Below are 27,919 nucleotides of genomic sequence, written 5' to 3'. Positions count from 1 at the left end.
TTAGCACTGTAATGGGGAATTATTATTAAATATTACCATGATATTCAAATATGTGTTTTTTTCTTTAGTTAGAAAACTGATATACTGCCCTCCCCCAGATATGTGTTCATGCTGGGTCACAGAGTAAAAACAATGCAGTGAAATAATAAATAACATCAGTTTTAATATTTAAAAAAACCAAGGGCATGAGACATAAAACAACATTTGGCAGCCTCAAATGGTATTTGTAAAACAATCCTCAGGCTAGGCGTGTTCTCAGGTATGCAGAGGGGACTTTTTGCATTGGGATCATGCACTATTTTCCCAACCTGAAATGACCCTAGAAGCTACTGTTTGCTTCACTGACCTAAACTGATGAGAATATATATAAATTTAGCCCAGAGGGAAAACAGTGGCTTTCTGGGGACGTTTCAGGCCTAAGTATTAACTTTAAAAATTGCTGGGAATTCCAAACCAGAACTTCCAACACTTATCTGTTTTGACCTTCAAATGTAGTGCTTGGTTGCACCCCAAACAAGATAATTCCCTCAGTATGTTTCCTCTCTCATTCAAGGTCCTCCGGAAATTCCGGAAAATGTTGCCCAGTGACTTCTTGGTGTACCTCTGAAGGTATGTACACTTCTGAAGGTGGTCAGACCATGCAAGGCTGAAATGTAATCTTTGTGCAAAACAAACTTCAGCTTAGTCAGAACCAAATGATTCCCTTGAAATATTTGTTCAGTTACTCCAGGGCAGGAGGGCAATGGGAGGTGAGCTTGTCACTGAAACCTCTCCCCTTTTCCATTCAGATAAATTTGCAGATTCTTTGCAGACATGGACACTTAGCATTTCTTAGCTGTTGGATCCATTTCTCACTGGGAAGTATCTGTTGGCCGCCTACAGAAGAGACAAGATGGTAAGTAGTGCTTATGGACTCCAGTATGGCCAACTTTAAACATTTTTTAGATGGGGTAACAATGTTGGACATTCTCTTTAGAATACTAAGGGAAACTTGGATTGTGGCATTTTAAAAGATTAATTCTAAGGCACTTTTCCCTACCTCTCAGTACTCACTGTGTAGATATAGAAATAAACAAAATTCAGAGATGACTTTAAAAAAATTGTAATAGGTTGTTTGGGGTCCAGTCCTTGATTCTGCCTCCCTCTCTTGTATAGTGCTGTGAGAACAGGACAACAAACAACAGCAAGAAGACATCTTTGGCTAAATAAAGAAGAACACTTCCTTCACAAGATCTACAAGATCTAGGGACCACACAAATAGAATTGCCATTAGAAACCAGTGATCTGTCTGCATACACATATTTATATATTAACATGGAATCCTAGAGTTGGAAGGGCCCTCCAGGGTCATCTATGCTAATTCTTGACACAATGCATGAAATTTCCCCAAATCCCCACTGACCCATGTTCCATGCTCAGAAGATGGCAACAGTCCTCCAGGATCCCTGGCGAAACTGGCCTGGAGAAAACTGCTTCCTGACCCCAAAGTGGTGAACAGCATTTCACTGGGGTTATTAGAAGGGGCCAAAAGAACTAACTACTTATGAAACCCCTTGTTGTGTCCGGGGTTTTTGTATATACGTTAATGTAGCAGCTCCATGTAGCAGCTGTTCTCTCCAAGAGCCCTAGTGGAACTTAGAGCAGAGGTGTCAAACATGTGGCCTGGGGGCCGAATCAACCCCCTGGAGGGTTCCTATCAGGCCCCTAAGCAACTGGCTGTCATCTGCTTCCTTCTCCTTCTCTCTTGCTTCCTTCTGCATCACAGCTTGCTTTGCCAGGCTTGCTCAATTGCATAGGAGTTACAGAGCAAAACCTCAATTTTCTCCATTGGTTAAAGCTCCTCCCTTGGGGAGGAATGGGGCGGGGGGGGGAGAGCTTGCTTTACCAGGCTTTCTCAATTGCATAGCAAAGCTACTGAGCCAAGTCTCTCTTCCTTCTATTGACTGAGGCTCCTCCACCTCCTGGTCCCCTGGGGAAGGAAGGAAAGAGCCAGAGCTTCTTTTGCCCAGTTCCCTGGATCCCATGGGAGAAATATAATAAAGCACCTTTAAGACCAATTAGTGCAAATATTTTAAGCATATTTTAAGGTTTTTTTTTTAAAATGTGTTTGTCTATGTCCTTTATATCTCTGCTATTATCGAATTTTAAATCGCTACACACATGGCACAGCCCGACATGGCCTGGCCCGACAAGGTCTCATTCATGTCAGATTCAGCCCTCATAACAAATGAGTTTGACACCCCTGGCTTAGAGTTCCTGAACAATAAACCACTAGGATCCTGGAGTCTGCCTGTTGACTGGATTTGCAGTTGTTAATTACCAATAGGGGGCCCGGGGAAAAGTTTAAACCCTCCAATTGTTGGGGAAGCAGGCAGAGTTTGGGTATATTTAACCAGGCTGAGGCCTGAATGTTTCAAGCATGTGTTTGCTGATTCACTAATAAAATGAATTGATCGTAAAGTTGAGAGTCTGCCTATGCATTGAACCCAGTACATTTTATCCCTCCTGCCCTCCTTCTTATGATCAGCTCAAGTTCACAGAATCAGCATTGTTGTCAGATGGCCATCTAGCCTCTGGTTAAAAACCTCCAAAGAAGGAGCGCTCACCACCTCCCAAGGAAGCCTTTTCCACTGAGGAACTGCTCTGTCAGGAAGTTCTTCCTAATATTTAATCTAAAACTCTTTTGTTTAAATTTCAACCTGTTGATTTTGGGGCAACAGAAAACAACTCTGCACCATCCTCCATATGACTGCACCTCAAGTACTTAAAGAGAGTTTTCACATCAGCTCCTTCAACTTTTCCTTATAGGACCTCGTCTCTAGATCCTTCACCATCTATGTTGCCCTCCTATGGACACATTGCAGCTTGTCTATATTCTTCTTAAATTGTGGTGTCCAAAACTGAATACAATACTCCAGGGGAGGTCTAGCCAGAGCAGAGTAAAGTGATACTATTGGCATTCCACTTGTCACTTCTCTCCAAGAGGAGGAGGAACTGTTAACCATTAACAAGCACTCTTTGGGAGCAATCTGTCAGTCACTTACAGATTCACCTAACAGTAACAGGATCCAATTCCCCCCCCCCCCCAAAAAAAAATTGTCAGTGAGAATATTATGTAGAACCTTATGAAAAGCCATATGGAAATCAAGATAAACTATGTCCACAGCATTTCCCTGATACAGCAAGGTAGGAACTTTCTTGAAAAAAAGAGATCAGGTTAGCCTGACATGACTTGTTCTTGAAAAGAAGAAGACGACTGCAGATTTATACCCCACCCTTCTCTCTGAATCAGAGCAGCTTACAATCTTCTATATCTTCTCCCCCCACAATAGACACCCTGTGAGGTGGGTGGGGCTGAGAGTGCTCCCACAGCAGCTGCCCTTTCAAGGACAACTCCTGTGATAGCTATGGCTAATCCAAGGCCATTCCAGCAGCTGTAAGTGGAGGAGTGGGGAATCAAACCTGGTTCTCCCAGACAAGCGTCCATGCATTTAACCACTACACCAAATTGGCTCTTAGTAATCACAGCTCTTCTTCCTAAATGCTCAAGGGCTGACTGATTATTTGTTCCAAAACATTTTCATGTATAGACATCAAGCTGATAGGTTGGTAGTTACCCAGATCCTCTTTTTTCCCTTCTTGATGAGGATAACACTTGCCCACCTCCACTTCTAACTTGAAGTTAGAATTATCACAGCAAATAGTTACAGAGCTTTCAGACTCTACAGCTTACATTTTCTTGAATTATTGTCTGAGGAAATTTTCTGTTTTCAGGTGTGCGTGTTCTTAAATATAATGTTTCATTGGTCCTAGTCAAATAAACAAACTTCTAATAGTCCTGGCTTTTAAAAAAATGTTGAAATAATATGTTTTTGCCTCTTTTTCAGAAAGTCCTCCTCGTCCTCAGTGTCTTATGCATCACACTGGCCTTGTGCCAGGCAGCCTGTTATAATGTGCTAGCCAAAGTAGAGATTATTAATGGTAATATCTATCACACAACCTACTAATTTGGGCAAAGAAGGATAATACTCTTCTTGAAAATGCTTGAAACAATAGTTCTGCTACACTGGTTATTCTACTACCTTTTAAAATCTGTATTATACCACTTTAAGTGCCATGGCTTTCTCCAAAGATTCTTGGGAAATGACATTTGGGCAGGATACTAAGACTCAAACTAAATATTATGAGTGACAGGGGTTGAAACATGGGTGCCCAGCCCCATTCGCTGTCACACATAATGACTCATACACAGTGGGTTTATTCTATTGGGCTCTAGAGTGCTGTGAGTGGGGAGGACAGGCTTCCAGCTCCTGTACATACTTAGAGAGCCAGTTTGGTGTAGTGGTTAAGTGTGTGGATTCTTATCTGGGAGAACTAGGTTTGAGTTCCTACTCCTCCACTTGCACCTGCTAAAATGGCCTTGAGTTAGCCATAGCTATTGCAGAGGTTGTCCTTGAAAAGGCAGCTGCTGTGAGAGCCCTCTCAGTCCCACCCACCTCACAGGGTGTCTGTTGTGGGGGGAGAAGATATAGGAGATTGTAAGCTGCTCTGAATCTCTGCAATTCTGCAAATCTGCAATTCTTCCTCTTCTTTATTCAACAGCAGAAATGGTAGTGTGTGTGTGTGTGTGTGGTGGGGGGAGGATTTTGCCCTGCTCTCTGGCTCCATGGCATCTGGCATGTTCCAACTCCTGTCACTCATAAAGTATAGTTTGGTTCTAAGAAGTTCCTTTTAGAGACCCAGAGATAGAAAAGCACAAATGTGGACCTGCACTTTGGGTTCCCACATATTCAGTTGCTGCCCAAGGACATTATGAAGAATGTGGGACCCACTGTGTGCCCCTGACACAATGGGACCCTGGCCTATTTCATTGTAATGGGTGCCCTACATATGGCTACGATCAACTAGGAAATGTCAACTAGGGACATGTATGATTTTTAAAAGTTTTTATTTTAAAAATTATTATTAAAAAATCAGGATACAGAAAAGGAAAAAGAAGTAGGGAAACTGAATTTAAAAAAAATATTTATGATTATTAAGGGCATCCAAAACTATAAATGATGTAAAATATAATTAGAGAGCATATAGGTATGTCAAATACAAGGCATATTCAACTATTTCAGGAGACACATGCACTATACACTCTATTAAACAGACTATTATAGATTGAAACTAATAATTTAACAAACTAATATTACGTGTTTGATTATGACCTAGCATTAGTACTTCCCTCTAAACAAAATGGTATTTATTCTTAATGATTTTAAAATAACGTCTTAAAATGGAATTGCTAAAGCAGGTAAAGCATCAATAAACTGTATTAACCAAATAAACATATATAATATACTAGTTATTATGTCTATAATAACAGATATAAATGTCTTTTGCACAATTAACCAACCAGACCTAGTTTAATAGCTTATCCATATCATCTGCAGTAACTTACATCTCCCCTCTCCAGCCTTTATCTAACATAAGCATAATAGGCTTCCCATTAAGCCTTTAATGTTTATAGAAACAACCTTCAGATTATCCATTTTGTTAATATGCTGCAGCTTGATCTAATATTTCCTCTTTGTTTGTAGCTTTTTTATTATGTTTCTCTTCCTGTTTCTTTGGTTTCTGAGGCTCCCCAGGAGTATTTCCTGTTGATAATTCTTCTGCCAGTTTGGCTTGCTCAATCATCAATTTAATTATTGTTCTTCCCTTTAGTAGTAGTAAATCTATAGTGCATGGAGCTCTCCAGCTATATTTTATTCCTTTCTTTTGTAGAATGTGTTTTAGAAAGTCGAAATTTCTCCTTTTTTCTAAAGAGAGCTGAGGGCAGGCAGGACTGGATCTGGAGAGGCAGAGGGGGCACCTGCCCCAGACACCATTCTGGGTATGGAGCAAACACCACAGTGCCACTCCCTGCCCCTTTCTCCTTCCTGGGTCTGTGCACACAGACATGGGAAGGAGAAAGTGGGGGTGTCGTGGCACCGCGTGCTCTGTCCTCAGAGCCTAGGATGGAGCAAAAACTGTGCCGCCACCTCTTTCTCCTTTCCAGGTCTATGCACAGACCTAGGAAGGTGAAAAGGGGCTGGCGCCTGTGCAGGGTGGGGGGAAGACTGGGGTGTTTTGCCTGAGTGGGTGTGGAGACGCCTTGCCTGGGATGGTGGGTATGCCCCCCACACCATGTTTTGAGTGGGGGTGCCATTTTTTAGTTTTGCCCCCCCACCACCTCAAAAAATGGGTAGATCTGGCCCTGAGGGTAGGTCTTGAAAAATCTGTACTTCTCTCCCCTCTACCTTGAGGGGAGATTCTTAGATTTTTTAGTATGAACTTCCTTGGGTTTTTAATGTGTGAATTTAACCAGTATATCTTGAGGCAGATTGTTCTTTGCTGCAAATCTTGAATTTATTCTATATATCTGATCAATATCTAGGAAGTCACCTTGAATCTTAAAATCATCTTGTAGTTGCTTACAAAAGCTGTTTTCAAGATTTGTCTTACCAAAATCTTCTGGGACACATATAAATTGAAGGTTATTACTCCTGCGCTGAATCTCCAAAATTTCAGTCCTTTGGTTCTCCCTATCCAGATGATGGTCTTGTGCTTCTGGATGCAATTTCAGTTCTTTATGATACTCCTTAAATTTGTCAATCTCATGTGTATTTTCTTGTAATCTTAAAAAAAAAACAACTCATCCGAGAGCTACTGTTTGCTGATGATGCTGCACTCGTCTCCCACTCGGTATCAGCTCTGCAGCATATGACGTCCTGCTTTGCAGAGGCTGCCAAGCTATTCGGCCTAGAAGTTAGTCTGAAGAAGACAGAAGTTCTCCACCAGCCTGCACCCCAGGAAGATTATCACCCTCCCTGCATCACTGTGGGTGAATCAGCTCTGAAGACAGTCCAGCAGTTCAGCTACCTGGGGTGCATCATCTCCTCAGATGCCAAGATCGACAAGGAGATTGACAACAGGCTGGCAAAGGCAAACCGTGCATTTGGCCGACTGCACAAAAGAGTGTGGAGCAACAAGCATCTGAAAAAAGGCACAAAGATCAATGTTTACAAAGCGGTTGTGATGACAACCCTCATCTATGGCTCCGAATCGTGGGTTTTATACCGTCATCACCTGCGACTCCTTGAGCGCTTTCATCAGCGCTGCCTTCGCACCATCCTCAACATCCACTGGAGTGACTTTGTGACCAACACTGAAGTCCTCAAGCGGGCAGAGGTTACCAGCATCGAGGCACTGCTGTTGAAGACGCAGCTGCGCTGGGCAGGGCATATTTCTAGGATGGAAAACCACCGCCTTCCCAAGATTGCCCTGTATGGCGAACTCTCCACCGGCCATCGAAATAGAGGGGCACCAAAGAAGAGGTACAAGGACTCCTTGAAGAAATCCCTTAGCACCTGTCACATCAACCATCACCAGTGGTCTGACCTCGCCTCAGATCGCAAAGCATGGAGGCACACCATCCACCAGGCTGTCTCTTCCTTTGAGAACACACGCGTAGCTGGTCTTGAGGACAAAAGGAGATTGAGGAAGAATCGCACTGCTACAGGACCAACCCTAAATCAGACTTTTCCCTGCAGCCGCTGTGGCCGGACCTGCCTGTCCCACATTGGTCTTGTCAGCCACCAGCGAGCCTGCAGCAAACGTGGACTATTGCACCCTTCTTAAATCTTCGTTCGCGAAGCCAAGCCGAGAGAGAGAAAAAAAAGAATTGGACAGTCCTATTGCTATTTCGTGTTTTATAATTGAAATTTCCTTTTTAATTGTGTTATGTATTTTTCCTGTGTTCTTTCTTGGGCTTGTTTAATTTTCTCTTGAATTCTGTCTTCTATTAGTGTTATTCTTTCTTGGGTTCAGTCCTCAGACTGTTTAATTTGGGCTGTAACTGTTTGTTTTTGCTGTATCAAAATTTCTGATAGTTTTTTCATTAAATCTGACATATCTGGTTCTTCCTTCTCTTCTACTCTCCCCCTTCTTCTTTAGATGTGTTGACATTCTGGATTTTATTTTTATTTTGTTTGTTTATTATTTTTGTATCCCTCCCTTTCCAAAGTGGGCTAAGGGCAGATAAGCTCAAATTACACAATATTTTAAAAGTCAATATATAATTATTAAAGCAGGTAAAACAATTAACAATAAAAAGATGGCAAAATAGATGTCATAACTCAGAGTCCCTCATGAACAGGAGTCACTCCAACTCATATTACATCATGACTCCATATGGCAGATGGTTAAAGCAGCTTCTGTTCAGATAGGCCAGATGGGTGAATGTTCACCATCTTAACCCAAAGCCCGATGGAATGGCTCAGTTTTACAGGCCCTGCAAAACTGCAGTAAGTTCTGCAAGGCCCTGATCTCAAGTGGGAGCATGTTCCACCAGGTTGGGGCAAGGACAGAGAAGTGAGGCTTCTCTGTTGAGGCTATGGTTGAGGCTAGGTAGAAGTCCTCTGGGCCAGGGATAACCAGTAGATGTTGATCCACAGAGTGCAAGGCTTTCCAGGGAGTACATGGGGAGAGATGGTCCCCCAGATATGCTGGTCCCAGGCCACTTAGGGCTTTAAAGGTTAACAACAGCACCATGAAGTGCATCCAGTACTTGATCGCTAGCCAGTGCAATTTGCAGAGCACTGGCTGGATGTTTTAACGTTTAATGTTTTATTATCAGACAGTACGACAATGCATTAATAAAGAGTTGTAATTCTATAATTTCAAGGAGATCTAAAATTTTATTTTATAAATATATATATATATATATATATATAATATTAATATAATATATAGATGGCATTCTAATTTAATTTCTTGCTTTCTTATTCTTTATGGTCTTGTTTCCCCCAAAAATTATATTGAAAGAAGGAAAGGAAAGAGTTATATTAAAAGAAAGACTAGAGAAAGTTAGTTTGTAAAAAAAGAAAGTAGAAAACTACCAATTCAAATAAGACTATACTTCAGAAAGCATACAAGGATAACAAGGAAGAATAATGAAATAATGAAAAGGGTATTAATACTAGTCTATTAATATAATTAATATCTGAACTACTAAAATAAAGGGTGTTTTATCTTCCAGACCATGCAGTCTTCTTCTTTACACCAGGTGGCACCAGAGACTAACAAATCCAAATTGGAGTGTGGCCTGTGGCATTGTACCCTGAAGAGGTTCCTCCCCAGGCTCCACCCCAGTCAAACTGGGAATTTCTCTCCCCAGAGCCAGCAGCTCTACTTCCAGGTTCATGCCAGAAGTGATGTCATGATGACACTGGCAAGATGAAAATTCCTCTCTCCCACTCTGATCCCATTTTGCCACTAAGCAGGGATCAGCAGGACCCAGGTGGGACATATAACGGGAGACCTGGCCACCCTGCACCAGCATCTCCCTGAAACTGCATCTCCCTCTGTCAAATGGTGGATGGTTAGTTTCACAAAGGGGTGGGAACAGATGCCTTTGCTGTGCAAGCAGCAGTGAGTGGGGTTGAGAAGGACAGGGAGGTCATTCACACACCTCATCCTTGCTAGGGCTACAAGCTCCTATTCCCCATTACTGCTCAGGGCAGTGGGAGGAGAAAAACAAACAAAGGCTGTTGGCTCAATGGCATAATGTCACTGCCTGAAGTTACAACATCACCAGAAGTTTCCCAGAAGTTGCAACATCACCAAGGTTAGCCCACCCATGTCCCTCTACCCAGCCACCCTAGTCCTGGTGCAGAAAGCCTCACCCTAGTCCTGGTGCAGAAAGGCTCACCTGGCTACAACCATGCAGCCCAGCCAACCCCCTCCCCCCATAGCTCACATCAGAGCTTCTTTATAGTTGGGAGGCTAGAAGGGGAGGGCTGCTGGAACTGTTGCTATTTTGCCCCACTCCCCTCTGGATTGGCTACAGGCTTTCACATGGAGACTGCCAGCAGCCAGTTTGCTATTTTATGTTGGAGAAGAGGAGGTTGTCATTTGCTCCCTCTTAAAAGGGAAAGCCCCAAAAGCTCTTTGAGCCATGCACAAAAAGAGCATAGCACCATGTGGAAACTCTCAGATAAAGTGGGAACATGCCATGTGTCACCTGAGGAAAAATCCCCATGTGGAAACTGCCAGTGTATCCTGACCAGCTGCTGCTACAATGTGCCTGCATAGCAGGGCTGCAGGAACTTCCTCAGCCCTGGGATGAACTTTCTCAGAGATAAGCTGCTCACCATCTTATGGTTTCCAGGAGGTGAGACAACCTGCCTCTTTGAAACAGTTTAGAAGTCAATGCAAGATGGAGCTTTTAAAATGAGGTTGTTTCCCAGAGAAAGAGATCCTGCCTCCCAACCCAACTAAGTCAACTCACAGCTTTGTCTTCTGGCCTGGCTGCACAGACATTACAGAGGCAGAGCTTTTCCTTTCATTTTGCCACAAAACTTCATGTTGAGTTACTTTTGAAAATAAATGGTGGGAATGTTGTGCTATGCAGACTGGCTCTTAGTCTTAGGGACTGATCCTCATTGATACTTGGTAGTTTTGTTAGTATTGCAAATGAAACTGATAAGAGATTTTCCCTCCTGTAGATGAGTGGGTGGTTGAAAACAGCTGTATTGATTCTTATGATGGGACTAGGCATCCATCGGGCTCCGAGTGGAACACAGGTGATTGTTGGAAATGCAGTTGCCATGGTGGAGAAATGGAATGCTGCCCCAGGTAGGCCAGAGCTGAGAAGTGGCACTGGATGATTCTGAACATCACTTCCCCAAAATGACACCTGCAGCACCTCTTTCCTTGCATAGGGGGTGGGGGTGGGGGTGGGAGGGAGGAAAACTGAAACAAGAGACCAAGCAGCCTTTTGGCAGACAGAGACTTCTTGAAGTGACTTTCTCAAAGCAAGCCCTGAACCTCCTTCAGCTGAATTGGACTGTCCTGAAAGGAAGCCCAGGGCAGTTTTCAAGGGGGATCTGTGAAGCCTGGACAGAGGGAATGAGCTCTAAGGAGGCTCTTTATACTTAATTCCTCCATTTGTCTTGTTTTAGGTATGGTGAAGTTGCACTTGCTCCAGAAGGTTGCAAAGCTGTTGTTAATCCTGAAACGTGCCACTATGAATTCTATCGCACTGACAGCCCTTCAGAGCCTTGTTTCTGAGCCTCTGCAACCCATTCCTTTTATGTCAGAGAGCCTAAATAAACTAGGAACTCACATGTCTTATTGTGTCTTTTATTCAGTGAACACTACAGAAGATTTTTTAAAAAAACTTTAATCTAAGGAAATGTGGAGGGGGCTTCTTCTGACTGAAAGTTTGTTATCATAACCATTTAGGAGATATTGATTGCACTGGGAGTGGAGCCAGGTGAGTTTCTGGAAGTCGATTGGAGGTTGTTTTGTGCATATCAGTTGGAAAAGTGAGTCCTGGTCTTCATTTTTGGCCAGCAAACTTGTTTGCCCTTTCTGAAGTCATAAAGGCAGAGAAAATAAACAGAATTTGACCTGCTGAATGCAACTCCAATGCAAGGAATGGACTTGAGACAAATCAAGACTGGGTTGGGTTGCCAATCCCCAGGTGGGGGCAGGGGCTTCTCCTGTTTGGAGGCACTCCCTCGTGCTTCAGGGTCATCAGAAAGCTGGGGGAGGGAATGTCTGCTGGGCACACCATTATTCCCTATGGAGACCGATTCCCATAGGGTGTAATGGAGAATTGATCCACAGGTATCTGGGGCTCTATTTTTTGAGGTAGAGGCACCAGAATTGTAGCATAGCATCCAGTTCCTCCTCCAATAATACCCTCCAAGTTTCAAAAGGATTGGACCAGAGGGTCCAATTTTATGAGCCCCAAAAGAAGGTGTCCCTATTTTTCATTATTTCCAATGGAGGGAACAGAGAAGGCATTTAAAAGGTGTGTGGACCCTTTAAAAGTGATGGTCAGATGGAGTTCAATCATGCTTGTCACAATCTTCTTCCTGGCTCCACCCCTAATGTTTCCTGACTCAATCCCCAATGTCTCTTGGCTCCACCCCCAAAGTCCCCAGATATTTCTTGAACTGGACTTGGCAACCCTAAGGCTGGGTCTAACTAAATGCGCATTCACTGAAGTAAATGGAGCACTTAGGGCTTCCAGCCTCTCAGTAGGTCCTGGGGAATTGCAGCTCATCTCCAGACTATAGAAATCAGTTCCCATGGAGAAAATGGATGTTATGGAGGGAGAACTCCATGGCATTGTACCCCATTTAGGTCCCTATCCACTCCAGGCTTGATCCCCAGATCTCCAGGAGTTTCCCAGTCTGGATCTGGCAACCTTACCCCCATCAATTGATCTGGCAACCCCAACCCAAGAGAACCATCTCATCTCTTCATTCCTCTCCCATAGCAGGCAATGCGAGTGCACCTCGAGGAATATTGGAGATCCATTACAAGAACAGAGTTTGATGATGATGATGATGATTCAGATTACTTATCCACCCTTCTTCCAAGAGTCTCAGGGTGGCACACACAGTGGTTTAGGCTGGGAGGCAATGAACAGCCCAGTGAAATTCATGACTAAGTGAACTCAGTCCTAGTCCTCTGGGATCTGTATCATGTTCAGCACCAAATGGTAGCAGAGTATCTGCTTGTCATGTGGAAGTTCCCAGGTTCAATCCCCAGTATCTCCAATTAAAAGTTCTGGCAGTAACCCTCCTCTATCTTTCTTTTGACCACCCCCAGGGCGCGGTCACATGTACCATTAGTGACGACACAGCTTCGTCTGGCTGACGGATTAAATGTGTTCGTTCAGACATGCACATCTGGCAATCGAGCGTCATCCGGGGTCATCCAGGCTTGCTACGCATGAATGGCGCATTAATTTGACAGCACATAAAGTCCGGCCCTTTTTCAAAACAGTGGCACAAGATCGGCTTTTTGTTGTTTGGACAGCTCACGCGCAATACTTCCTCTCACCTTTTTTTTTTTTAAAAAAAAAAAGCCCCAGCAGACATGCACATTGCCAGATCATCCGGGAATCTGAGGTGACGCTTCTGCTTCTCCAATCAACACAGGATCGGAGGGGGGAAAACGTTATCCCACTATTCAGAACAGGAAAAAATTCTTTTTTTTCAATGTGGAGGATTTCAAGATATCATTGTCACTGCCAATTTTTAGGAAAATAATTCCTGGCAGTTCCGTGGTTTGGATCGGCAACATTAATTCTGGAAACTTTCGCCCTTCCCCCCTGCCTCTGAAGAAAGTTTTGATTTTCCAGCTCCAAACAGTTGGGCGCATGTTCAATGGACCCCCTCCCCTCCCAGAAATCACCATCTGATTATGCATGCTCCAAGAAAGGAGCGTGATAGTATTGGATGTCTGATCGCGCACAACAGAATGAATCGCATTCTTGGATGCTCGTCTGAACTGCCCTGCATCGAATCAATATTCAGCAGTTCAGATTTGAGCGCTACACACCCGCTTTTAATGGTAGGTGTGACTGCACCCCCACTGTGTTTTCTAACCTGTAGCTGGCGTGTCCTGTTTCCCTTTGCTTCACCACCCCCTACCACTCCCTATTTCATTCTCTCCACTAGCCCCGCCATTCCTTATTCCATTCCCTCCACTGCTCCAATCAGTGGAAGAAAGGGGAAGAGGTACAATGGGGACAGGGGCAGGTAAGTTAGTGGGTTAGTGGGGGTGGAAGAGAGTATAGAAACAGGGATGGTGGGGTGGGGAAGGGAAGAGAAGAGAAGATGGGATGGTGGGGTAAAGGAGGAAAGGGAAAGAATAGTAGGAAGAATGGAGGGAGAGAGGAAACAATGAACAGTGGTGGAGATAACAGGTTGGAAGACACAATGGGGGTGGTCAAAAGAGAGGAAACGGAGATATAGTTAGTGGAGGCAGGGGTTCCAGTCTTCTGGGGAGTGGGAAACACCAGATCACTGCATCTTTAACATGTCCTTCACAATCTTGCTGTTTCTGGAGTCTTTGAAACAATACAAATAAAACAACAATTATAAAAACCCATTAAAAGTCATAATGGAAAACTCCAATCTTTCAAAACTAAACCAGTCAAATGCAGTCTTCAATAAAGCTGTCTTCCACTGCCTTCTTCCCAAATCCTGCTTGGGCACTTCCATCTCCTGCCAATCATTCTTGTGATTCTGAAGAACATTGATGCTCAACTGCATTGTTAGTTTCTAGAATCTATGTACAAGTTTGGGTTTTTTCATTTTGTTATATGATCAAGGCTTTTTTTGTAGCAAAAGCTCCTTTGCATATTAGGCCACACATATTAGCCAGTTCTCCAAGAGTTTACAGAGCTCTTAGTACAGGGCCTATTGTAAGCTCCAGGAGGATTGGCTACATCAGGGGGGCATGGCATAATATGCAAAGGAGTTCCTGCTATTATTATAATATTAATTGAAACAACACAAATATTGTTTGTAGCATTTATAGATGTATTATTGATTGTACCTGATGCTGTAGTATCTGTTATACCTGGCAATTCACCACTTGATATTGTGAATGCTCTTTTTAAATTAATTTATATTGAAACAATGTTTTCTTTTTAAGCAAAACCACTTAGAAAATCAGCTTCAACTCCCCCCCCCCCGAACAATTTATTGCTGAGGTGGCATAGTGTCAAGGTGACAGAGTTATTTGACCCTTGAAAGCACAGAGGAGATTGGCTCCTTGAGGCCACAGTGTCTTCAAGATTCCTCCTATTGAGGATTGAAAGGAAGTGTCAAGACCCTGTGAGGATATGATGCCTTCAACTGAACACACGAAACTGCCTTATATTGAATCAGACCTCTTGTCAGATTTGTTTACTCAGCCTGGCAGCAACTCTTCAGGATCTGAGGCAGAGGTCTTCCATATCACCTACTGCCAGAACTTTTAACTGGAGATACCAGGGATTGAACCTGGGACCTTTCACATGACAAGCAGATGCTCTGCCACCGTTTGGTGCTGAACATGATATAGATTCCAGAGGGTCAGAGCAGATGAGCAGAGCCATGGTTGAAGCAGAAAGTCATCATCATGGCTTCTGTGCATGTACACATTGTGTTAGTGCATGCAGGTCAGCTGCAGAAAAGATTTCCAAGTGTGGGGATGTGTCATTTGGAGTGGTCCAAAGATTGTTTTGGGGTGCATCCTGACTCCAATGTCCACCTATGTGATTGTCCTTTGGGCACCCCACTGTGGAGCAGCTGGTAGAACTACATTTTGGACAAGAACACAGCATATGTCTTATTGGAGAGTCCCTTGAACACAGTGGTATATGACATTTGGTGGTCTAAACATTATTTTGGGATGTGGATAGCATTGCCCGGTCTTACCTGGCTCCCAGCGGGGGGCTCCTGAGTCCATTCCAGAATTACACATCTGGTGTGATGACATCACCTGGAAGGAATGTCATCACACCGGGCGCATAGCACATTGAAGCTCTAGCATTTTGGACATAGAGTTTTTGACCAAAATGCTAGAACATCTACTCAGTGTGATGCTGTCACTTCCAGGTGATGCCATTGCTCTGATGATGTTGACTTGAGAGTGGACTGTTCAGGGGCTGGGGCTTATCCTGCTAGCCATCTGGCTGGTGACAGATTGGAGCCCCCAAAATCAAGGGAACCCCTGCCCTGACTGGGGAACTGACAACCCTAAGTCTAGAGCAGTGGCTCCCAGCCTTTTTGGCACCAGGGACTAGTTTCGTGGAAGACAATTTTTCCACGGAACAGTGGGAGGCAGTGCTGGGGTTTTTGCTGCCCCAGGCTGCCCTCCACCTCTGCCCCATCCCTGTCCCACATGGGGCTCTTTAAATGGGGGGAGGGAGACTGGGGCTATTTCTGCTGCCTCCCCACTAGGTGGCCAGGCCTCAGAAGGCCAATCTGACTCCCGCTCCATTTAAAGACCCTTGTTGATCAGCTGATCAGGTCCTGGGTGGGCGGAAGAAGCGGTGGGGCTCCTCTACCTCACTCTGAGGCTGCCTCCCTATCTTGGAGCAAGGCCATATTGCCTCTTTCATCTGCCTGGGTCCTGGGAAGGCAGAGGCAGTGTGGCACCTCTGCCTCACTTCACAGCCCAGTGGCTAGCAGGCCACAGACCGGTACCGGTCTGCAGCCCGATGGTTGGGGACCCCTGGTCTAGAGGGTATATGGTTGTTCCAGTTCCTCATTCAGATCTTTGAAATACAGGCTTCTCGGTGGGACTCCAAATAGAAACTTGTGATGGCAAAACCAGTGTTTGGGCTGGGCACTGTTGTATGTCTTCTTGAAGGGGACAGTCTCTGGAGTGTGGGGATGTGTCCTTTGGGGTGGTCCAAAGACTGTTTTAGGGTGCAGCCTGGCCCCACTGTCCACCTCTGTAATTGTCCCAGGGACATCCCACTTTGGAGCAGCTGGCATGAGAACTGTGGTTTGGATCAGGAAACATATGTCCCCTTGAAGGGAAGAGTCCCCTGAATGTAGGGGTGTATGATTTATGGTGGTCCAAACCTTATTTTGGGTTGCAGAGCTTTTAAACTCTTCTCAATGTTCTTTTTTTTCCTCACAAACAATTTTATTTATTTATATTCAACGCTTTTGTACAGGAAATGTCAAAGATACAGTAGAGGGAAAATAGAATACATTCCCAACATCCAGTACTTAAATATTCACTATACACACACTCATTTAACAAAAAATAAGTAAATAAAACAAATTTTGAGAAGGAAACAATCATGAAAGGATAATTCTTTTATGAATTACCCGCTGGTTAAGTGAAGAGGAAAGGGTGATGTCAACGTCTATCTTATCCAGAATTGGATACCACTTTGCATAAAAATTTTTAGCTGCCTTTACTGGGTCTAATATGTCAATATCAGCAGTGATTTTTTCTCAATGTTCTTTGACTGAATTCATGAATAAGTCACGAATAAAGAACTGGAAACCAACTTCCACCTCCTGGTTTTATGGTTCTTTGTGTAGCTGCTCTCAGCTAGCAGGAGGTATGATAAACTGATCTTGGAAGGTACCAGAAACTGCCTGTTGACATGCTTATTGGACAAAGAGACTTGAAGCACTGATTTACTTTTGCTGAGAAGGGTAATTTGAATTAATATCTTACTGTCTAGTTAGAACCTTAAATAGTAGGGTTTTTTTAAAAAAAATTCTTTCTTACTGATGTTCCTTTGAAAATGTTCTGCACTCTTTAATAAATACGTTTTGATTATACTGAGTCTTCTGTGTTTCAAGTGTCGCAATCTAATTTCAGAACCACAGACATAAAAGTGTTCACTTACTGGCAATTAGTTCATCATAGAAACTCTGGATAATCTTTCAGTTTTAATCCCAGAAAGATCAGGAGTCTGCCTGCTGGCTTCTGATTGTAGGGATGCTCTAACAGGCTGGTCCAAAGACTGTTTTAGGGTGCAGCCTGGCCCCACTGTCCACCTGTGTGATTGTCCCAGGGATACCCCACTTTGGAGCAGCTGGCACGAGAACTGTGGTTTGGATCAGGAAACATATGTCCCCCCACCCCTTATGAGGACTCATTCTCCCAGTTGTTTGTGTAATTTTGTGCCCTCCCACCATACCAAGGATTCTCTGGCTTGGGAGTTCTTGTCAATTATTTTAACTATTATCATAATATTTAAATATGTGTTTCCTTCTTTAGTTAGAATCATGCTGAATCACTAAAAAACCACAATACAATAAAATCATAAAATAATGTTAATTATCAATATAAAAACAAACCAAAGGCATGAGAACAGCATAAAACAACATTTGGCAGTCTCAAATGATATTTGTAAGGCAATCCTCAGGCTACAAGTGTTCTCAGCTATGTATAGGATGGTGAAGTAGAGTTGCCAAATCCAGATTGCAAAACTCCTGGAGATTTGGGGATGGGATCTGGGGAGGACAGGAACTTTAGTAGGGTATAATGCCATACAGTCCACCCTCCAAAGCATCCACTGTCTCCAACAAACTGGTCTCTGTAGTCTGGAGATGAGCTGTAATTCCAGGGAATCCCCAGATTTCTCCTGGGGGCTGCCATCCCTAACTATATATAAGAAGCCCATTTTGGATTGGGATCATGTACTGCTTTCCAAACGGAAACTGCCCCTGGAAACTTCTATTTGCTTCACTAAGCTAAATCAATCTGTGTGTGTGTGTGTGTGTGTGCGCGCATGTGTTTTCTCTGTCATTCAGGGTCCTCCATTTGATTTGAAATTCCAGAATACGTTGCCCAGTGACTTCTTGGTGTACCTCTGAAGGTATATACACTTCTGGTCAGCCCATGCAAGGCTGAACTGTAATTTCTGTGCAAAACAAACATCAAAACCAAATGATTGCCATGAAATATTTGTTCAGTTACTCCAGGGCAGTGGGAGGTGTGCTCCTCAGTGAAGCCTCTCCCATTTTTCGTTCAGATAAATTTGGGTAGTAAATCCTTTGCAGACATGGGCACTCAGCATTTCTTGGCTGTCGGATCCATTTCTCACTGGGAAGCATCTGCTGGCTGCCTACAGAAGAGACAAGATGGTAAGTAGAATGTTTATGGGGGTCTACTACGACCAATTTAATTCTAGGGCACTTTCCCCCTTTAAATTGTTTTCTCTGTCTCTCAGTATTCACTGTGTGGACATACAAATGAAGAAAATTCAGATATGATAATTCATAAGTTGTCTGGGGTCCTGCCTTCCATTCTGCCTCCCTCCCTTGTATAGTGTTGTGAAAATAGGACAACTGTAGCAAAAAGACATCTTTGCACTAAATAAAGAGCAGTTTCCACACAAGATCTAGCGAGCGCACAAAGAAAATTGTCATTTGGAACCTATGATCTATCTGTCTGCATGCACATATTTATATATTAACATGGTCATGCACCACTTTGTCTCACTTACATAAACAGAGATATTTATACTAATTGTTCTGACAGCTGACCACTGATTGCTCTGTTTGTCCCCTAAGATTGTATTTGTGGACAGAATTTTGTGTGTGTGTGTGTTGAATCTTCTAAGGTGTTGGAATGTTCATAACAATTTGGCAGCTGATCCAGTGGCAACTGAAGACTCTTTTCAATCACTTTGTGTTAGAATTCTCATAGCCAATAGTTACAGAACTTTCAAACTCTACAGTTTGTAATTTCTTGAAGCATTGTATGAGGAAATTATCTGTTTTAGGGATGTATGTTCTGAAATGTAATGTTTCATTGGTCAAGGCTCAATATCCAAACTTCTAGTAGTTATGTTATTAAAAAATGTTATTAAAGTAATGCTATGCTTTTGCCTCTTTTTCAGAAAGTCCTTCTCAGACTCAGTGCCTTATGCATCACACTGGCCTTGTGCCAGGCATTCTGTTTCCATAGGCAACCCGCACCAGAGATTATAAATGGTAATATTTATCACACAGCCTACTAATTTGGGCAAGGAAATATAATACTATGCTTGAAAATGCTTGAAACAATGGTTCTGCTACACTGGTTCTACTACTACCTTTTAAACTCAGGCTCTTGGGAACCAAAGTTTGAGCAGGATCCTGAGAGTCAAACCAGATATTATGAGTGACAGGAGCTGAGACATGGGTGCCCAACCCCATTTGATGTCACACATAAAGACTCATACAAAGTAGGTTTTCTTTATTGGGTTCAAGAGTGCGGTGAGTGGGGAAGAGGGGCTCCCAGCTTCTGTACTTTGCAGTTTTCAACAGCAGAAATTGCAGTTTGGTGTGGGGTGGGGTGGAGGGAATGTTTATCCTGTTCCCTGTCTCCATGGCATGTGGCACTTGTGTCCCAACTCCTGTCACTCATAAAGTCTAGTTTGGCATTAAGAAGTTCCTGTTAGAGATATAAAAGCAGAAGAGTTAAGTGTGGATCTTCACTTTGAATTCCCATATATGCACTTATTGCTATATGTGTGGCAAGAACATATGTAGAGCATGGGACCCACAATGCACCCATGTCACTATGGGACCCTGTCCTCTTTCTTTGTAATGGGTGCCTTACAAGTTCCAGACGCAAAAGAGTTCTTCCAAGACATCAAGTTCTAAGTACTGGCACTGCTTTGAAATAAAGGCTGAAAAGGGAAGTACAGAAGGTTCTGTTAAACCTTGTTCAGGAACATCTGTGCTGGCTTCTGATATGGTTCTCAACCCAAGTCATGGTGATGTGTTGACCTTTAAACCTCTTTGTGGCCTGGGACCAGCATAGGGTTGCCCAGCCCAGTACTGGCAAACCCGTAGAGACATTTGGAGGGTGGAGTCTTAATGATTGGTGTGGCACCAATGCCACAGTGTAACTTCTGCTGCAACCCAGAGATGCATTGGGACAATGCTGTGGGATTTGCCTTGAACTCTGTAGTTTTACCATAGAGTTTCAGGTGAATCCTAGAGTGTCATCCTGACCCATGAAATTACTTCTTGGTAGGGTTTAGGGTTGCCAGGTCCAACTCACAAAATATCTGCCGACTTTGGAGGTGGAGCCTGGAGACTTTCCCATTCCCTAAAATAAATAAAAATACAGTACTGCAGTTCCCCTGAATACAATCTTCATTTCCCCAGCAGCTGCACTTCCACTAAATGAAAGTGAACACACACACAATTACAAAGCAGCCAAAATAAACACAAACAGTTTGCAAGTACACACTTTTGTGATCGCACTGGGGAAATTTATTCACAGGAATTGCTGAATGTAACAATCTGCTATATTTTAATTAACTTCTTTAGACTAACGCAGGAAAATGAAAGGGAGCCGTCTAGGGCAGGGGCAGGGAACCTTTTTTCTGCCAAGGGCCATATGAATATTTATAAATTCATTCGCGGGCCATAAAAAAACTATCAACTTAAAAAACAGTGCTCCATCAAGGGAGAACGATTCAGGCCGGCAAAATTAATGCAAATAATTGTTCTATTTGAAGTCATGTGGGGAGAGCCTAATCTGGCACACACACACACACATGGTCCGCTGCCCTAGGCAAATGCCTAGGTCCAAGGCTTTTTTGTAGAAAAAGCCCAGCAGGAACTCAGTAGCATATTAGACCACATCCCCTAATATTAGCATATTAGTTCACACACTCATTAGCTTATTAGGCCACACCATCTGGGATAATCAAGTGCAAACTGAACTGTGACAGTAACTTTTCCAGGCCCTGCAGCAATTCTGGCCGGCCAGCCAGGCCCCAGGGAGGCTGCCACACAACACATCTGGGCCCTGTGATCCCTATCTGGCCCTGGGGAGGCTGCTGCACAGTGCGGCTGGGCCCCATGATACTCGCTGGTCAGCCAGGCCCCAGGGAGGCTGCCACATGAGTCGGTTCAGCCCAGGAATCCCCGAGGGCCACACCAAGTGACTTCGAGGGTTGCATACGGCCCTCGGAATAGAAGTTCCCCACCTCTGGTCTAGGGGATGGATTTGTAGTAACTCCATTTTATGATACACATCACTTCTGAAACAAATGCAAAACAAACAGAGGGACTGTGCAGACTTCTTCCTTTCTCACATGCTTCACACACTCATTGGGAAGAGCCATGTGGCTCTGCCTCCTCACTCTGCCAATGCAGCTTTCTTCCTGTTGAGATTTAAAGGCACATACACACATAGTTTGCAAGGTTCTTTTAAACCTGCCCAGATTTAAAGGCACATCATGGCTGTTGGGGTGGGACTTTCCCACACTGACCAGCTGGCTGGTGACAGGGAGGAGCCTACAAAACAAGAGGATCTGCTCCTAAAGCCTGGGGGCTGGCAAGCCAGGTAGGGTTGCCAACCTCTAGGTGGGGATGAATAAGAAGAATTAAAATATATATGGGCATATATCTAAATCAGAAAAATACCAAAATAGCACTAATTATAAATTATATTAAGCAACGGTAAATTCATTAATATATAGAATTATTAAATATTATAAATACAAGGTCAATATATTCAATAGAGATAAATCAATATTTCATAATCATCAAAATAGAAAAAGCAATATTCAGACTCCAAATATGGCTTTGGATGAACTTGAATTTTGATGTATTTGCTTCTTCTATTTTGATGATTTTGGAATATTGACTTCTTCCTGCTGAATATATTGCCCTTGTTGTATTTATGAGTTTAATAATTCTCAGGGCTTTTTTGTAGAAAAAACCCAACAGGAACTCATTTGCATATTAGGGCCACCTCTGATGTCCCCATTGTTTCACATAGGGCTTTTTTGCAGAAAAAGCCCAGCAAGAACGCGTTTGCATATTAGGCCACAGTAGCACCCATTACTGTTGCTTAATATAATTTATAGTTAGTGCTTCTACAGTATTTTTCTTATTTAGGTATATAACCTTCAGGTGAGGCCTGGAGGTCTCCTGCTATAACAGAGTTCCCCTGGAGAAAATGGGTGATCTGGAAGGTGGATTGTATGAGACTGTACCCTGAGGAGGTCCCTCCCCAGGCTCCACCCCGCCCCCAATTCCCAGGAATTTGCCTACCCAGAGCCAGCAGCCCTATTTCCAGGCTCATACCAGATGTGCTTTCATGACACTGGCAAGATGCAGATTCTCTCTCTCCTATTCTGCTCCCACTGCTCCACTAAGCAGGGAGCAGAGGGACCCAGGGTGGGAGGTATAAGGGGAGACCTAGCTGCTCTGGACCAGCATCTCCCTGAAACTACATCTCCCTATAACAAATATTGGATGGAAAGCTCCAATAGCCCTTTGTTCCATGCACAAGAAGATCACAACATCATGTGGAAACTTTCAAATAAAGTGGGGATATGCTGTGCGCCACCTGAGGGAAAATCCCCATGTTGGAAACAACTGGTATGGTGCGTCAGCTGTGCTCTGGCTAGCTGCTGCTACTGAATGTGCCTGCATAATAGGGCTGTAAGAACTTCCTCAGTCCTCCTGGGCATGAAATTTCTCAGAGATAACCAGCTCACCATCTTACGGCTTCCAGGAGGTGAGACAACATATGAACATATGAAGCTGCCTTATACTGAATCAGACCCTCAGTCCATCAAAGTCAGTATTGTCTTCTCAGACTGGCAGCGGCTCTCCAGGGTCTCAAGCTGAGGTTTTTCACACCTATTTGCCTGGGCCCTTTTTTGGAGATGCCAGGGATTGAACCTGGGACCTTCTGCTTCCCAAGCAGATGCTCTACCACTGAGCCACTGTCCCTCCCCAATCTGTCTCTTTGAAAGAATTCAGGAGTCAATGGAAGATGGAGCTTTTAAAATAAGATTGTTTCTCAGAGAAAGAGATCTGCCCCACCCGCCCCCCACAAAACCAACTCACAGCTTTGTCTGTCTTTTGGCCTGGCTGGGCAGACATTAGGGAGGCAAAGCTTTTCCTTTCACTTGACAGGAAAAGCTTGATCTGCTACATATCTTTATGTCTAAATTATTTTTGAAGATAAATGAGGCGAACAACATTGCACTATGCAAACTCTGCTCTTTGTCTTAGGGACTGGTTTTCACCGAAGCTTGGTAGTTTTGTTAGTGTTGCAAATGAAACTGATAGGGATTTCCCTACCGTAGGTGTGTTGGTGCCTCGAGGCAGCTGTATTGACGTTTATGATGGGAACAGGCATCCCTCTGACTCAGAGTGGAACACAGATCAATGCATGAGATGTAGTTGTCATGCTGGAAAAATGACATGCTGTTCCAGGTAAGTCTGAGCTGAAAATTGGTGCTGAATCATTTTGAACTAGGCTTCCCAAACCCCGTGCCCTAACGGGGGACCACAGGATTAGCAGCCTCCTCCCCCACTCTCCAAAAATTTGGAAGCGGGGGGGGGGAGGGAGATGGCACCGTGTCTCTTTCCCTGCCTGCCTCCCTCGCAGGCTTCAGGCTCCTCTCTTCCTACGGGTCACAAAGAGGCTTCAGTCGCTGATTGAAAGGCTTCCTCTTGGGATGGTGTGTCTGTGTTACTTTGAAGTAGTTGGCTGCAACTCGTGAGTAGAGAGGCCAATCCGTCGCTGCAGAGTCCCAGAAAGGGGGGAGGGAGAGACCATTCCGTTGCTGCAGAGTCCCAGAAAGGGGGGAGGGAGAGGCCAATCCATCGCTGCAGAGTCCCAGAAAGGGGGGAGGGAAGGAAGGTCTGCTGAGCGCTTCATTATTTCCTATGTGGAGATCGATTCTCATAAGGTGTAATGGGGAATTGATCTAGAGGTTTCGGGGGCTCTGGGGGAGCTGTTTTTTGAGGTAGAGGCACCAAATTTTCAGTATAGTATCTAGTGACTCTCCCCAAAGTACCCCCAAGTTTCAAAACGATTGAACCAGGGGGTCCAATTCTATGAGCCCCCAAAGAAGGTGCCCCTATCCTTCATTATTTCCTATGGAAGAAAGACATTTTAAAAAGTGTGCTGTCCCTTTAAATGTGATGGCCAGAACTCCCTTGGAGTTCAGTTATGCTTGCCACACCCTTGCTCCTGGCTCCGCCGCAATGTCTCCTGGCTCCACCCCCAAAGTCTCCTGGCTCCACCCCCAAAGTCCCCAGATATTTCTTGAATTGGACTTGGCAACCCTATTTTGAACATCGCTTCCCAAATGTGACAACAGCTTTTTCCTTTCATAGATGGAGTGACAAAGTGAAACTGGAACGAGAAGTAGTAGCCTCTTGGGAGACAGAGAGTTCTTTTCCATTAACAGTTTGCCTTAGGGATAGATTCAGATGACATGCCACACATTCACATGACAGCCACATTTCCTTAAAGTGACTTCCTCAAAGCAAGCGCTGAGCCTCCTTCAGGGCACTTTTCAAGGGAGATCTGTGAAGCTTGGACAGAGGGAAGGAGCTCCAGGACCGGATCTACATGTTTTTTTTGGGGGGGGGGGATTAAAAAATGGCACCCCCTTATGAGCCCATTGCACTCCAGGTGTACTGACCCCTGTGATTTCCCCAAAGTTTTCCTGCACTGTGTAGGGGGTTGGACTAGATGATCCTGGAGGTACCTTCCAACTCTATAATTCTATCTTATGGGCCCATAGAATAGAATAAACTCCATGCCCAATTTGGGGGCCCCCTCCAGCAGTGCCCGGGGCAAGCACCCCCTCTGCTCCCCCCTAGATCCAGCCCCGAGGAGCTTTAAGGAGGCTCTTTATACTTAATTCCTCTGTTTTTCTTGTTTTAGATATGGTGGCGCTGTGCCTGCTGCACCAGGCTGCAAAGCTGTTGTTAATCCTGAAACGTGCCAGCATGAATTCACATGTCTCATTGAGTCTCTTATTCAGTGAACATTATACAATTTTTTTTTTTAAAAAAAACTTTTTATCTAATGGAATGCGGAGGGGGCTTCTTCTGATTGAAAGTCCGTCATCATAACCATTTCTCTTGGGATAAATACTCCTGGACTCAGTTCATCCTTTGACACCAGTAGCTGAGGTTGGCAACTCCTATTAAGTTCCTGAGGATTGGGATGTGGGGGAGCAGAACCTGGGCAGATTTTGGGGAAGGAAGAGATAGTTGAAGAGTCCACCGTCCAAATCAGTCATTTTTCCCTGGCAAATTGATCTCTGTAGTCTGTAGATCAGTTTTAATTCCAGGAGATCTCCAGGTCCCACCTGGAGGCTGGCAAACCTACCAGCAGAATGTAGAAGCAGAAAGAAAACTTTAAATTAGGAAATAGAACAGAGTTTTAAAACACATGTATAAGCAAATACAAGAGTCCTAGCAAAGTTTTGCAACTTATTGCTGATGCTTGTATGTTCTGTTTGTCCTACTGGTTTTTACATTTGTAACTGAAGGTGACTAGGAAGGCTGAGTGAGGATAAGTTGGCCAGAGATGTGTTTTGGCTGTCAAGAGGAATGTCAGGAAATGGGGTGTTGGTTGTGGGGGAGGAGAACTTGAAATATAGTCCAAGTTTGCACATTCTGGCTTTGCAAATATCTGGCCAAGAGGGTGGAGCTGGAGTGCATTGGAGTGGAGCTAGAGGAGACATTGATTGCACAGGGTGGCAGAGCATGGTAAGTTTCTGGAGGTCAGAAGATACAGCTGGATTGGAGGTTCTTTCATACATATCAGTTGAATAAGTGAGTGCTGGTCTTTTTTTAACCAGCCAGCTTGGTTCAACCTTTCAGATGATTTTACTGTTCTGTCATTGTATCTTAAATCTGTACCATTTTGTATTCTGAGCCACTGTCTACCAGCTGTGTGTGGCTCTGCTCACTGTGCTGGATTCCTTGTCTGATGAAGTGTGCTTAGAGCACACAAAAGCTTACATTCAGAATAAAAATAAGTTGGTCTTAAAGGTGCAATTGACTCCTATTTTGTTCTACTGCTCGCTTCTTCAGACTTATCTCCATTATTCTTTGCATCCTCCTGGACCAAATTGACACCTAGTTTCCCGTCTCATTACAAATGATGATCTCTCCATGCCTATTACCCCTCTGCATATCACACCTAATCCAATTAAGCCTATTGCCATTTTGCACCTGAAATCATCTTTATAAAGTTTGTATCTCTGGTACTTTGTGCTACATTTTATGGTATACATGGCTCAGCCCAGCAAAGTGACATTTATGTCAGATCCAGTCTTTGTAACAAATGAGTTCTGCTCTATGTCATAATACCCAGCTGGGGCTCTATGCTCCCTAAATCTTTGCCTTCTCAGACTCCACCACAAAATCTTCAGGAATTTCCCAGCTTAGAGCTGGCAACTCTAGCCATGCCTGACCCTGATGAGTCCTTCATCCAAAGGCCAAAATAGACATGTAAAGGGCCCTGCCCCCCCTGCCTTTTTCCTCACATAAACCCAGTCTCAAATACTGTGCTTGAACAGCTAGTGAGGGAAGCTATTGCTGAAATCTACAGATGCTCATATCATTTTCAGCTTTTAAAAAATTCCCCGATGTATATAATTTTAGATTTCACATTTTTCTTCAAACCTGGGGCATTTTCAGGTTGAAAGACCTGTCTTGCTTATCCACAGCTCCATTCATGGGATTTAAGTATCCAAAGATTGGCTGGCTTTGCTATCTATAATCTATACTATTTTCCAAAAATGCCCCCTATCTGCAGGTATCTAAATTCATGGATCGAGGCCACATTAATAAAACCTCAAGGTAACCTCAAGGCTTGGAGAAAAAAATGGAAAAAAGAAAATCCCCCAAACAGAGAACAGTTGATTACAAAAGCACAGAAAACTATTCTCTCAATATGAGAGGAGGGCAGAAGGGGAATGATCACACTAGCCTTGCCTCCGCAGCCACCAAGGAGCAAAACAAGGAGACTGCCAGCAGCTACTGTTGCTGGATCTCCCCCTCAGTGAAGATTCAGGCAGGGGAGCTTGGCTTTCCCCCACCTGGGAGGTGTCAGGGCAGGCATGGTGGTGGGCAACGATGCAGCTGCAGCAGGACCCACCACAGCTGCACTCCTGTCTGTACAGTACAGGCAAGTGGAGAGGAAGGAGGAGCCATTGCTGCCTCCAACCACCCCCTTCCATCAATGTAACAAAGAATTATCCTCTTCCTAGCTTTCTAGCAAACACCGCTCCTACACTGGCTGGAGCAAGGGAGGGTGAGGGGAAGGTCAGGACTCAGGAGTCAAATGTTTACTTTGAGTGTAGGTTAGAAGGTGGAAGGGCGGGAATGGCAAAGGGCCATTTGTGGGGAAGACAGAAGATAGGGAGAATGAGTGACAGAAAAGAAGGGGTGCAGAGAGAGAGAGAAAAAGAGGTGGAAGTGACAGGGAAGAAGGGCTGGAGCGAGTGGGGAGGCAAACTTGCTTAATGTATGAGCTGGAAGGAAGAAAAATAGATGGCTAGTGGGAGGGAGATGTGGGGGGGGGGGGGGCGGGAAGCAGCTTTAAATGCATTCTTCAAGCTGCCAGCTGGTTTGGCTTGGAGAAGTGATTTAAAGAGGCAAATGCCTTCTCCAAGCCAGCCAGCAGAGTTGTGGGGGCTTTGAGAGCCAAAAGAGCCATAGTTTGGCCACCCCTGAGCTGGAGGAACCAGAAAGGGGAGGATGAGTGACAGAGAAGAAGGGGTGAAGGAGACAGAAAAGGGGGCATGAGTGACAGGGAAGAAGGGAAACAGAATGTAAGTGACAGGGAA

At 44.2% G+C, this 27,919-nt stretch overlaps 1 protein-coding gene across 1 annotated transcript; it reads left to right on the top strand.

The window, feature by feature from the left end:
• Positions 1 to 847: 847 nt before the first annotated feature.
• LOC132580744 (small serum protein 5-like) lies at positions 848 to 26,116 on the top strand. Its single transcript, XM_060251785.1, has 4 exons — positions 848 to 895; positions 3,888 to 3,981; positions 23,405 to 23,534; positions 25,000 to 26,116. Exons 1-4 carry the CDS (start codon positions 893 to 895, stop codon positions 25,100 to 25,102), a joined length of 330 nt encoding a protein of 109 aa, XP_060107768.1. The 5' UTR covers positions 848 to 892; the 3' UTR covers positions 25,103 to 26,116.
• The last annotated feature ends 1,803 nt before the right edge of the window (positions 26,117 to 27,919 follow it).

Source organism: Heteronotia binoei, chromosome 12 (genome assembly GCF_032191835.1).
Source record: "Heteronotia binoei isolate CCM8104 ecotype False Entrance Well chromosome 12, APGP_CSIRO_Hbin_v1, whole genome shotgun sequence".
Taxonomy (NCBI): Eukaryota; Metazoa; Chordata; class Lepidosauria; order Squamata; family Gekkonidae; genus Heteronotia; species Heteronotia binoei.
This window is presented reverse-complemented; position numbering and strand designations above follow the sequence as displayed.